This window comes from Simochromis diagramma, unplaced genomic scaffold, assembly GCF_900408965.1.
Source record: "Simochromis diagramma unplaced genomic scaffold, fSimDia1.1 OVJJ01000545.1, whole genome shotgun sequence".
Classification (NCBI taxonomy): Eukaryota; Metazoa; Chordata; class Actinopteri; order Cichliformes; family Cichlidae; genus Simochromis; species Simochromis diagramma.
Genome location: NW_024387371.1, coordinates 1394722 through 1406811, shown reverse-complemented (window position 1 = coordinate 1406811; position 12090 = coordinate 1394722). Strand labels below are relative to the sequence as shown.

Genomic DNA, 12090 nt, shown 5'->3' with positions numbered 1-12090 from the left:
ATTTGTGTGAATTAAAAAATATTAGCAGTTTTGTTGTACATTTGTGATCAGTATTTAGTTTAAGGCACCTTTCAGATTAAAAGCTGAAGATATGCCTTCCTTTCTAATTTATACAACCTATTCCCTCTGTGATCTCTTATTTTCTGTTTCTCTTTGCTTATTTCCCATCCCTTCTCGTTTCTGTTGTGTCTTCTCCTGGCTATGTGGGGTGGCTGTCCATGTTCCAGGCCACCGCTCCAGTGAGTATCCCAGTGGGTCCTGAGCTGGCTGGGATAGGCAGTGGTAATGGGATCGGGCCTGGAACTGGGACTGGCAATGGCATCAGTGTGTCGTGGCAGTCCCCTCCTGTCATTTTTAAAGGCATCCCGGTGAGTGAGGCTTTATCTCACAACCCTTTTAACTACATCTTAACTTCTCCACTGCTCTTTTCATGGAAGCTTTTTTCACTTTTTTGTTTTTCCTGTCCTTGCTTCTTTACGCTATGTTCTTGTTATACAGAGAACTGTCAGTCTTTGTTTCTGTACCTAAAGCAGTTGACGACTCTGTTGGTTTCAAATGATCATTATCTAATACAATTTGTTTGCTCAGTGCAATGGCTATAACATGATACCAACAGAGTTTACCACCACTTTGAATGAAGGCTCGATTGCACAACCAGCAAAAGAAAAGCAGAGTTCTTTTGTCTTCCACTGTAGATAGTGGTAGCTTTCCCACTGGTAGGAAAAATTGGAGCTGGAAGAAGGAGCAGAGTAATTATGGAAAGGCAGTTTCCCCTGTTTTGTCACGGTTGTGTTGCAGAGAACTTTTAAGTCATGCTCGTGCCAGTGTCTGAACCAAACAAATGCAAAATTTAAATGTCATTTGTATATTTGTGATAAACCTGTGTGTATGTGTTTTATAGGTGTTGCACAGTACACCGCTCCACAAAGTGATCTTGTTGCTCTTAGTAATCAAAAACAGTGAGAAACATAGACATAAAAAAATGACTTTTTAGATTGGTATTTTGTTGTTGTTGTTGTATTTTTCATTTCTTTGGGTATGTCAAATGAACATTAATTCTGCATTAAAATGCAAAGAAAAGACTGCTATTTTTACTTTTCACTTCAGAAATATATGTAATTTGCCAAAGGGTGCTCAGACCACTGAACAGCATGTTCACCTGCCACTTTATTAGGTACGCCTTGCTAGTACTGCGTTGCTCTCTTTTGTCTGTAGAAGTGCCTAATTTTTTATGGCATAGATTCAATGAGGTGATGGAAACATCCCCCTGACATTTTAGTGCATATTGACATGATGGCATCCTACGGGTGCTGCAGATTTGTTGGCTGCACATCCATGATGTGAATCTCCACCATATCCCACTACAGGGAGTGCAGAATTATTAGGCAAGTTGTATTTTTGAGGAATAATTTTATTATTGAACAACAACCATGTTCTCAATGAACCCAAAAAAACTCATTAATATCAAAGCTGAATGTTTTTGGAAGTAGTTTTTAGTTTGTTTTTAGTTTTAGCTATTTTAGGGGGATAACTGTGTGTGCAGGTGACTATTACTGTGCATAATTATTAGGCAACTTAACAAAAAACAAATATATACCCATTTCAATTATTTATTTTTACCAGTGAAACCAATATAACATCTCCACATTCACAAATATACATTTCTGACATTCAAAAACAAAACAAAAACAAATCAGCGACCAATATAGCCACCTTTCTTTGCAAGGACACTCAAAAGCCTGCCATCCATGGATTCTGTCAGTGTTTTGATCTGTTCACCATCAACATTGCGTGCAGCAGCAACCACAGCCTCCCAGACACTGTTCAGAGAGGTGTACTGTTTTCCCTCCTTGTAAATCTCACATTTGATGATGGACCACAGGTTCTCAATGGGGTTCAGGTCAGGTGAACAAGGAGGCCATGTCATTAGTTTTTCTTCTTTTATACCCTTTCTTGCCAGCCACGCTGTGGAGTACTTGAACGCGTGTGATGGAGCATTGTCCTGCATGAAATCATGTTTTTCTTGAAGGATGCAGACTTCTTCCTGTACCACTGCTTGAAGAAGGTGTCTTCCAGAAACTGGCAGTAGGACTGGGAGTTGAGCTTGACTCCATCCTCAACCCGAAAAGGCCCCACAAGCTCATCTTTGATGATACCAGCCCAAACCAGTACTCCACCTCCACCTTGCTGGCGTCTGAGTCGGACTGGAGCTCCCTGCCCTTTACCAATCCAGCCACGGGCCCATCCATCTGGCCCATCAAGACTCACTCTCATTTCATCAGTCCATAAAACCTTAGAAAAACCAGTCTTGAGATATTTCTTGGCCCAGTCTTGACGTTTCAGCTTGTGTGTCTTGTTCAGTGGTGGTCGTCTTTCAGCCTTTCTTACCTTGGCCATGTCTCTGAGTATGGCACACCTTGTGCTTTTGGGCACTCCAGTGATGTTGCAGCTCTGAAATATGGCCAAACTGGTGGCAAGTGGCATCTTGGCAGCTGCACGCTTGACTTTTCTCAGTTCATGGACAGTTCTTTTGCGCCTTGGTTTTTCCACACGCTTCTTGCGACCCTGTTGACTATTTTGAATGAAACGCTTGATTGTTCGATGATCACGCTTCAGAAGCTTTGCAATTTTGAGACTGCTGCATCCCTCTGCAAGATATCTCACTATTTTTGACTTTTCTGAGCCTGTCAAGTCCTTCTTTTGACCCATTTTGCCAAAGGAAAGGAAGTTGCCTAATAATTATGCACACCTGATATAGGGTGTTGATGTCATTAGACCACACCCCTTCTCATTACAGCGATGCACATCACCTAATATGCTTAATTGGTAGTAGGCTTTCGGGCCTATACAGCTTGGAGTAAGACAACATGCATGAAGAGGATGATGTGGACAAAATACTCATTTGCCTAATAATTCTGCACTCCCTGTACCTCTATTGGATTGAGATCTGATGACTGTGGAGGCCCTTTGAATACAAAGAACTCACTGTCCTGTTTAAGAAACCAGTTTGAGATGATTTGACCTTTGTGACATGCTGCATTATCTTACTGGAAGCAGTCATGATAGAATTGGTTCACCAGAATCCTGAAGAGATTGACGTGATCAGAAACAATACTCAGCAATACTCATGTCATGCTGTTAGTTATGATTAGTATGATTAGTTTGATACTATGGAACCCAAATATAGCAACACACCATTACACCATCAGTAGCAGCCTGAACTGTTGATTTAATATTAATATTAATAATTTAGATTTGTATAGCACCTTTCAAGAAACCCAAGGACACTTTACAAAAGAGTATAAATAATCAAAAAGTATAGAGGTTGAAGGCTTTGTTGAAGTGATGAATTTTAAAAAGTTTCTCAGGAGTCCAGTGATAGAAGGCGGCATGCTTTCATGCTGTTTAAGCCGAAATCACACTCTACGATCTGCAGGCAGCAGAAATTGGCAATCATCAGACCAGCTGACCTTGTTCAAATCTTGTGTTATCCAATTGTTCTTTTTTGTCCTATTATTAACTAACAGGAGTGACACGGTGTGGTCTTGTGCTACACTAAGGTACTGTAGTTCATTAAGACAGGGGCAGAAAAATCCAGGTTGTGTCTTTCTGTTTTTCAGCTGTCATCATTGTGTGGTTGTAACTGCATAAACATCATGTGTCTGTTCAATCAGTATTTGATATCTGATCATTTCTCTTGATGAAGCTGGTCTGCTCTCTGTCAGTATGATATTGAGTATTGACTTATGACTCTTTTACAGGGGGCAACAACTCATGTTCGTACAGTTAGCATTGGAGAAAAGCGGCAGCCAGCACCTAGCTCACACGCCACTGTTAACAAGAACCACCCACTGATTATGCCATCGCCTAAATCAACACAAGGAGCCAGGTATGCATCCACAATTTACTTTGAGTGCTGATTAAGTCTGCTTGAGTCAAAGTACTAAAAGTACTTTTGCTTCATAGGAAGAATGTTTGGGATTTTAAACTGTTGGTCAGCTGGTGCTTTTCTGTGTGAAGTGTGCGTGTGTGTTCTAAAGGTGTTATAAATTGGTTATAGGTGTGGATGGGAGTGTGAATGACTGGCTCTTTCTCTCTGTGTTTGCAGATTCAGCATTTGATATCAAATGTGAAATCTTTTCTTTCTTTTGCATTTTTTTCTTACTTTTGCTTACAAATATATACAGTAAAAAGCATCTACGTAGCATCTGGGTTATAAAAATTAAACCTGCATTCTATCTAAAGGCCACCAGATGGCGAAAGCTGTGGTTGCTAAAAGACTTATGGTTCTATAGAAATCTATGGGGAAATGACTCTCTGTTTTGACCTTTGTAAATACTTTCCTGGTGAGTTTATGGGCTCACTCACCTGTTTTAGGTCATACTGAATTTAAAAAATAAGATTTTGAAAATCTTGGCCATACTGTAAAAAATGGAGCATTATCAGTGGTATGAAACCGCGTAGTCATTGGCTAACAACTTGTAAAACACAAGTCAATAGCCGACAAAGCACATGGTTTCACAGTCAGACGTGCCCCTCCTTGTCAGATGGCAAGAAACGCTCATTTCGAGGGTGTAAAACTGGACTTCAGAAACCAGTTGGTGACGTCATGGTACCTACGTCCACCTTTTTTAATTGTCTATGCTTTCAACACACTTCCCATTAGTTCCCTTAGAGGAGTCTGCAGGAAGTCCATGCAAACTCCTCAGGCTGGGAACTAAAATGAAAAATTGTGGCTATTGTAGCTACAAAGCTATTATCATTTCAGTGGGTCACAGTAGGTTAAATGAATAAAACTGCTGCTTGCACTAATATACTTTCTGAAACGTGAATGTGTGAATGTGATTACATTCGTACCAGTGTGATGTTATTGGGCTGGGTATTTAATTCTGCCGATAAGTACCGTATTTCCCGGACTACAGAGCGCACCTGAATATTAGCCGCACAAGCTAAAATCAGGGGAAAATCCTGTTTTGTACATACATTAGCCGCACCTGACTAAAAGCCGCAGGTGTTTCAATGTTGACTTATCATATGTAAGAGAATATGCACAAATCGAATTGTCAGGAAAGAGATGGCTGTTTGGAGACACACCACTTTTATTAATATTTTGAAAAACAAGTTATGGGTACATATTTGCATAACCTTTTAGGGTATATGTACAAGTAGTGGTAATTACAAGTACAAAACATGTACTGTGCTTCATAAATGAGTAACAAATGTAGTACATAACACTAACCTACAGCACACCAGAAAAATAGATTCAGACTACCTTTTAGGCTCAGGTGCAGTGACACGGCTTTAACAAGAAGAAAAGTCAGTCATTCACCACCATCTTTCTCTTCTTCCTGCGCACTAAAACCACCAAAGTCCTCTTCTCCAGTCTTGGAAACGAACAGGCTCAGGGTGGCTTCATCATCCACTCTCAGCTCCTTTCTTTCGTTGTCACTTTCAAAACCAAAGAAATCCTCATTGTCAGTGTCAGAGTCGAACACCCTCTGAAGAGGCTCCTCTCCATCAGGCAGCAGTCCCGCCCTTCGAAATCCGTTGGTGATCGTGGATGTTTTCACACTTTTCCACGCTGTCAGAATCCAGTGGTGGAGTTGGGCATAACTTGCTTTTTGCAAGTTTATCGCCGCTCATCATCCACGCCTCCAGCTGAACGCGTAGTGCTACTTTGAAGTTTGTTTTTCGCGCTACTTCGTACGGCACTACGTTGCCTGGCGGATGGACATGTGACCAACATACCACTCTTGAACTCCGATCCTTCCGCCAGGCAACGTAGTGCCGTACAACAGCGGAACAAACAAAACAAATCCGCTCATGGACAATCCATAGAAAAGCCGCACCTGACTAAAAGCCGCAGGGTTCAAAGCTTGTGCAAAAAGTAGCGGCTTATAGCCCGACAATTACGGTAGTTTGACTGTTTTAAACTCTTATAATGGCGTTTGGATCATATGTGTAATTATAATTGTGCACCGCCAAAAGCCTGCGTTACTCTTCAAGGTGCTGAACCATGTCAGATATTACATGTGTATAGGTATAATAATATCGGCCTCTTCAAAAATGGTGTTCTTGTACTGAATCACTGAATTATTTAAAAGAGAGATACTGTACCTACTCACCTTTAAGCACATTGTACGTATATGTATGCCGTTTGCCCATGTGTGTGTCTGGATGTCTATGTGCATGTCCTTATGCTGTCACATCTGCTGTTACCAAGGAAACCCCGTGGGGAGGCGAAGAAGTGCCGAAAGGTGTACGGCATGGAGAAGAGAGACATGTGGTGCACAGCCTGTCGTTGGAAAAAGGCCTGTCAGAGATTCACCGACTAATAAAGTCCCCTTCCTCGGTCTGCGATATGAGCTCTTCCCCTCTAGGAGCGACAGCGAGGTGGACACTTCCACTGAGGAAATAAGGGGAGTCTCTTCACAATGGAGTTCTCAGCACTGCTTCCTCCAGCCCAGCAGTGGGTTTCGCCTTCACTCTTTTCCGTTTCAAAACACAAAGACAAAACAAAACTGATGCTTCAAAACAAACATTTTAAAAAAACTTCTCGAGAGAGAGAGAAAAAAAAATCTTTATGCAGGTTTGGATACTTTGTTCTAAGACTGAAACATTTTCACTCTGTTGAGTTAAGGAAAAAAAGAAACATTTAAATTTGATTATAAGCCTTTTGATTTGAGTTTTTGTTTTCAAATTGCTTCAACTCAAGGCATTGTTTAAAGACTACAAATAAGCTTTTGGGTATGCTCTGTTGTTTATCAGAAGAGCATCATGCAAGCTACTGTTTTTGAGTCGGATCATGGGTTAACACCTGATGTGCTTTGTAAGACCTCTGTAGCATATCTGTTTCTCAGTGTCACTGTTTAAGGGACTCCAAACCTACCAGGTGCAAAAAGCCTGTTCACTTACAGCCAGCAGATTTGGCGTAAGCTCTACCATCTCTGTCTTCAGCAGTCTGGCTGACTGCATGTCGAAATGCGTTTTGTCCAGTATCAAGTTTGTTACAGATTCAGAGTAGCCAAACAGCTATATTTGTTTTGCAAAGCTGCACAAAAACCCTTCACACTAAGTGGTACAAAAATATTTCCTGTGATGCACCAAAATGTTTTCAAGATATGTATTTCCCTCTGTTCTTCTCTCTACTTTTAGAAATATGCACCTTCTTTTAAAGTGTCACGGTAACAAAAAAAGTGGACATCTGTTTCTTATACTGTGTAGTTTATTTTCAGCAATGAGTTGCTGACGCAACAAGTAGATTCACTGTGCAATTGGCAGAGTTGCAGGATTGATTATCATCTGTCTTGCTTTGTGGTTGAGTTGAGGCTGAAAGGCTGATAGTTTTTTCTTCTAACAGCTGATGCTCTTAAAGAGATTGTTTACCATGACGATACGTGAATGAGAACTGCCCTTTGAAACTTTAACTTACAGTCTGACTTTTTATCTGACTTGATTGCCACCTGATGATGACAATCAGGCGCTCTAAGTTAGCATTAACCAGCATTACACACCAGAGTTAATTTCATAGGTCTGAAATTATCTTTTGCTCTGGTGTAACATTTGGAAATAAATAAGCAGGATTAAGTCAAGTCAGTGCGGGGCAGGGTTTTTGTAGATTGACTGATTTATGTAAACAATTAATGTAGCAATATTTTACCAAAATGAAGTCTTACTTTTCAGATTAGGCCTATAAGAGTAAAGGAGAGGCCAAGGTTTCCATGCTTTAGATAAAATATAAGTGGGAGATTTTTAGAAGGTTAAATTCTTTATTGTTCTTTTTTTCCGCTCAACATAGCCCCTTTAAGAACGTTTTACATCACTACTGGAAATTTAAAGTAAATGGTTACGTCTTAAAATCCCATTTATCTGAAATAAGCAACAGAGAGCAAAATAAAAACAAGATATTTTTAGGTTGTCCCTGTTTAAAGGTTAACTAGCTTTAAATTGTGAGCTTCAAGGGCAAAAAGCACTTATAATTGACAAATAAATAACATGAGTAGTCTATGTAGCGATCTGTTTTTGATATTAATTAAAAAAAAAATCAGGAACAATTGCTAAGAGTGCATTATTATTTACGCATATTCCCCTTCCCCGTTCATAGTGTACATCTCTCATCAGGTTTCTCAGAGCTGGCTGAGGTATTTTTTAGATTTAGATGACTGAGATGAAAGATAATCTTCTAAAGATACTTCCCATTAACCATTGAGCCAAATAAAAGTGCCGACATTCTTAGTGACAAAATAAAGGTTTCTGGCAAAACTTCACCTACTTTCACAGAAAAGAAGGTGAAGTCTGAAAGTGAGTAAGGCGTCATGAGCTCTTGAGGTTGACCCATGTGTCAGGATGTGACTGTCGAAAGTGTTGCTGGATCTTCTGTGTAGTTTGTAATATCTCCTATTCTTTGGACTGCTAATTCTGATACAACCCAACTCCATTAAGAAGAAAAAACTTTTAACGGGTAACTTTTTTTTCTCTCAGAGACATAAAACAGATGTATATTTTTCCTTTTTTTTTTTTTTTTTGAGATTCAACTCTGTGTTTATTGTTAGCAGATTTTATATGCAGCTCTGCAGCATGCCCTCGACTCTCTAAGCGACACTGCCTTTACCTGATCTCAGTAGAAATGTATGACAAACAGAGTGCCTGTCCTCCGTATGAGAATGCAATCTTTGAACAGTCTCCTTGACTGAGGTACAGGATGACTTCAGACATCTGTCGCCATAGAAACACCTGTGCTGTCCTTTGTCATCGCAGAGTCGCATGTGCTTGTCTGTTGTTGGCTGATGCCACATTAGAGTGAGAGAAACAATTACTTTATCTCCTGAGTTCACTCACAAAGAAATGAACTGATTTTTATGGTAGTTACATTTTAATGGAGACAGACAGAATATCAACCAAAAAAACCCACATTACATAAAAGTTTGCATGTAAAACATGACTTAGTACTTGATGGACAAACCCTTGCTGACAAGCACAGCGGTATGACGTTACTTGTAGTTGGTCACCAGGTTTGCACACATCTCAGGAGAGATTTTGGCTCACTCCTCTTTACAGAAACTCTAAATCCACTCAGTTTTCATGGCCTCTGTTTGGCACTTTAAAGCTCAATTTCAGCTTCAGTTCCCTCCACAGATTTTCTCTAGGACTGAGGTCTGGAGACTAGCTAGGCCACTCCATTCATTTGTTGCCTTGCTGGTATATTTTGGGTCATTGTCATGCTGCAAGACTCATCCATGAGCCATCTTCAGTGTTCTGGCTGACTGATGGAGGCTCTCTTCCAAGATTTTACAGTACACATCCTTGTCCATTGGCCCCTTTTATGCGGTGAAGTTGCCCTGTGCTCTTAGCAGAAAGACAGCCCCAAAGCATAATGTTTCCACCTCTGACTGTGGGGACGGTTTTCTTTGAGTGATACTCAGCATTTCTGTTCCTCCAAACATGACAGGTTGCATTGATGCCTCACTGCAGCACTTTCTCCAAAGCCTGCTGTGAATCACTTAGATGTTCACTGGCAAACTTAAGATGGGTCTACGTGAGCAGGGGGGACCTTGTAGGTGCTGTAACATTTCAGTCTATTACAGCGTACTAGTGTGTTACCAATGGTATTTTTGGTGACTGTGATCCCAACTGTCTTCAGATCATTAACAAACTCTTCACGTGTAGTTTTGGGCTAATCCACCACCTTTTTCATGATCATCCTCACACTGTGAGGCAGGATCCTGCAAGGAGCTCCAGACTGAGGGCGATTGAGTCATTTTATATTTCTTCCATTTCCCAAGAATCACACCAGCAGTTGTCACTTTCTCACCAACCTTCCTACTGATGGTCTTGTAGCTCATTCCAGCCTAGCGCAGGTCTAGTGCAGCCAATCAGTGGAGATAAAGGACTATCTCTAACTGATTGGCTGTAATCTGTATGCCACATGGGCACATAGCCAATCTGTTGGAGCCTGAACTCTGGCTGGGTTGTAGGAGATGCTTATTTCACTCACTGATTGCAAATAAATTTATGATGTTTATGTAATGTTGGTGTTTTTTTGGGGGGGATTTTTTTGTTTTTTTTTTTTTTTTGGTTGGTTGGTATTCTCCCTTAAAAATTAGCCACTGTTTATTTCTTTGTAAGTGAGAAAACTTGTAAATACAGCAAGGGATGAAATAATAATTTCCCCCACTGTGTATGGTAGCACTTCCCCCTTCTAGCATTAAACACACACGAGCACTTATTGTTGTTATTGAACATTAATTTCCCCACCTTTTAAAAGAAAAGCATTATTCCAGTGGCATCTCACATAAGCTAGGTCAGCAGGCCTCTAACGTCGGAAAATTAACCATTTCACCAAGTGCCAATGAAGAGAACACAAAAAGGAAAAGATATACTGAACTAATCAAGTTGCACTAGGTTGCACTGTGCAAAGACGTGTTTTTATAACTGAAAATTTTATATACGAAACTTTTTAAGTGAAAGGGGTATTTTGTTTTGGGCGGGGTCGTGGGTGGGAGGCGTATCGTCACTGCCTGATGGAATAAATGGGGTGTCAGGGGCAGGGGTCGCGAACCTCTGCGGTTCCCCATTATTAGCACGTGATCCTGAGAGTCAGTGTCTTGCACTCTGTGTCAGAGTTGTTGTACTAAACACGGCAGTGCTGCCAGCTTTAGGAGCGTGGTACTGGAAGTACAGTGAGGTACTCGGTAGTCACTTTGCCTTTCCTTGGAAGAGTGCCAAGGGATGAACACAGCACCAGCCTTGTCTCAGTGATGGGAAAACACCAGTTTTAGCCAGTAGCTACACATTATCAGCTTGATAACAAATGCTTTACAGTGTTTTATTGCCTGGAGTTTCTTTTCACAATACAATTTTTATCCACAAAGCTCAGCCTTGTGCTTCCTTTACTTAAAAACAAGTTCCTGCTTCTTTACATTTTACTGAAAAAAGTAACATGTACATATGTTATTAGTGCTGGATACCACTTTTTTATTTTGTATCCTTGGTTGAGCTTTGGGTTAGTGTCAAATGCACCCCATTTTAGCTCTCTCTCTCTCTCTCTCTCTCTCTCTCTCTCTCCTCCCCATCCGCAGTGCAAGCACTTTCAGATTCCACCAACGGCGGTTACAGGCCAGCGCTTTAGCTGGCAGAGAATGGGACTTTTAGCACATGTTAAGCTAGTATGACCCTCTGCCTGCCACAGAGGCAGGTTTTTTGTTTTTTCTTAAGTTGCACTAAACTGGCGTGTGAGGATAAGTCCCTAGACTTGTTTTATTAGGAGTTTTGTTCTTTGAGTGAATCTTGGGTAAAAACATGGGTACAAAATTGCTCTTGTGTTAGACAAGAGAACATTTGTGGTGACAAGATCAGCTATTACCCCTTTTCAGCTACATAATGAGAGATGGAGATTGAAGTTGACTGTTTGTGGGTGTGCACATTAGCAGTAGATGGAAAGCAGTGACGATATAGATGGTTTTGTGCATTTTCAGGGCTTTCTTGTACATATGCAACATAAAGAGAACCGTGAGGTTGTTGTTGTTGTTTTTTTTTTCATATATCGCTTTTCTTTTGTTTGTTGTAACTGTCATATGAAAAGGAATTTTTTTTACAGTACCGAATGTTTTTCTTTCATTTTTAAAGTTGTTTGAGAAGTTATAGTGAACAGATTCAATGTATATTGTAGCTTAGAGGCAAAGGGGAGAAAAACAAAACATGTTGAATGTAAAACCTATAAAAAAAAAAAAAGTATAAAGTCTTTTTTTTTTTTTTGTTCTTGTTGTTGTAATAGTTGCTGGCTAGTTTTTACTGCCTGTAGTGAACCTTTAACATGTCCTGATTTTTGGTATCCAAATCTTTAACACCCACAGACAGCTGTTGCCGCAGTGCTAAATCATATAAAATGGCACGACCTTGCAGTATTGCTTTACTATCCTATTTTGTGCAATGAAACGCTTTACAATGGAACAAGAACTAACTTGCTTTTTGGTGACGTTCACACCGTTGCTGTTCTTTTACCCTGGCATTTTTTTTTTTTGTTTTTCTGTGTGGTTATCATTGTCAGAGGTGTTGTTCGTGGATTTGATGTTAAGTTTTTTGTTAGGCAGG

At 40.3% G+C, this 12090-nt stretch overlaps 1 protein-coding gene across 3 annotated transcripts in view; it reads left to right on the top strand.

The window, feature by feature from the left end:
* si:rp71-79p20.2 (zinc finger protein 704) overlaps positions 1-8912 on the top strand; it is a 39164-nt gene extending 30252 nt beyond the window's left edge. For 2 of the 3 annotated variants that reach the window (XM_040008317.1, XM_040008319.1), the window contains exons 7-9: positions 228-368; positions 3762-3889; positions 6224-8912. In XM_040008317.1, the coding sequence (XP_039864251.1) occupies positions 228-368; positions 3762-3889; positions 6224-6335 (381 nt within the window). In that variant the 3' untranslated portion in view covers positions 6336-8912. The remainder of the gene's footprint in view (positions 1-227; positions 369-3761; positions 3890-6223) is intronic. The other variant, XM_040008318.1, reaches the window with a different exon arrangement.
* Positions 8913-12090: the final 3178 nt, after the last annotated feature.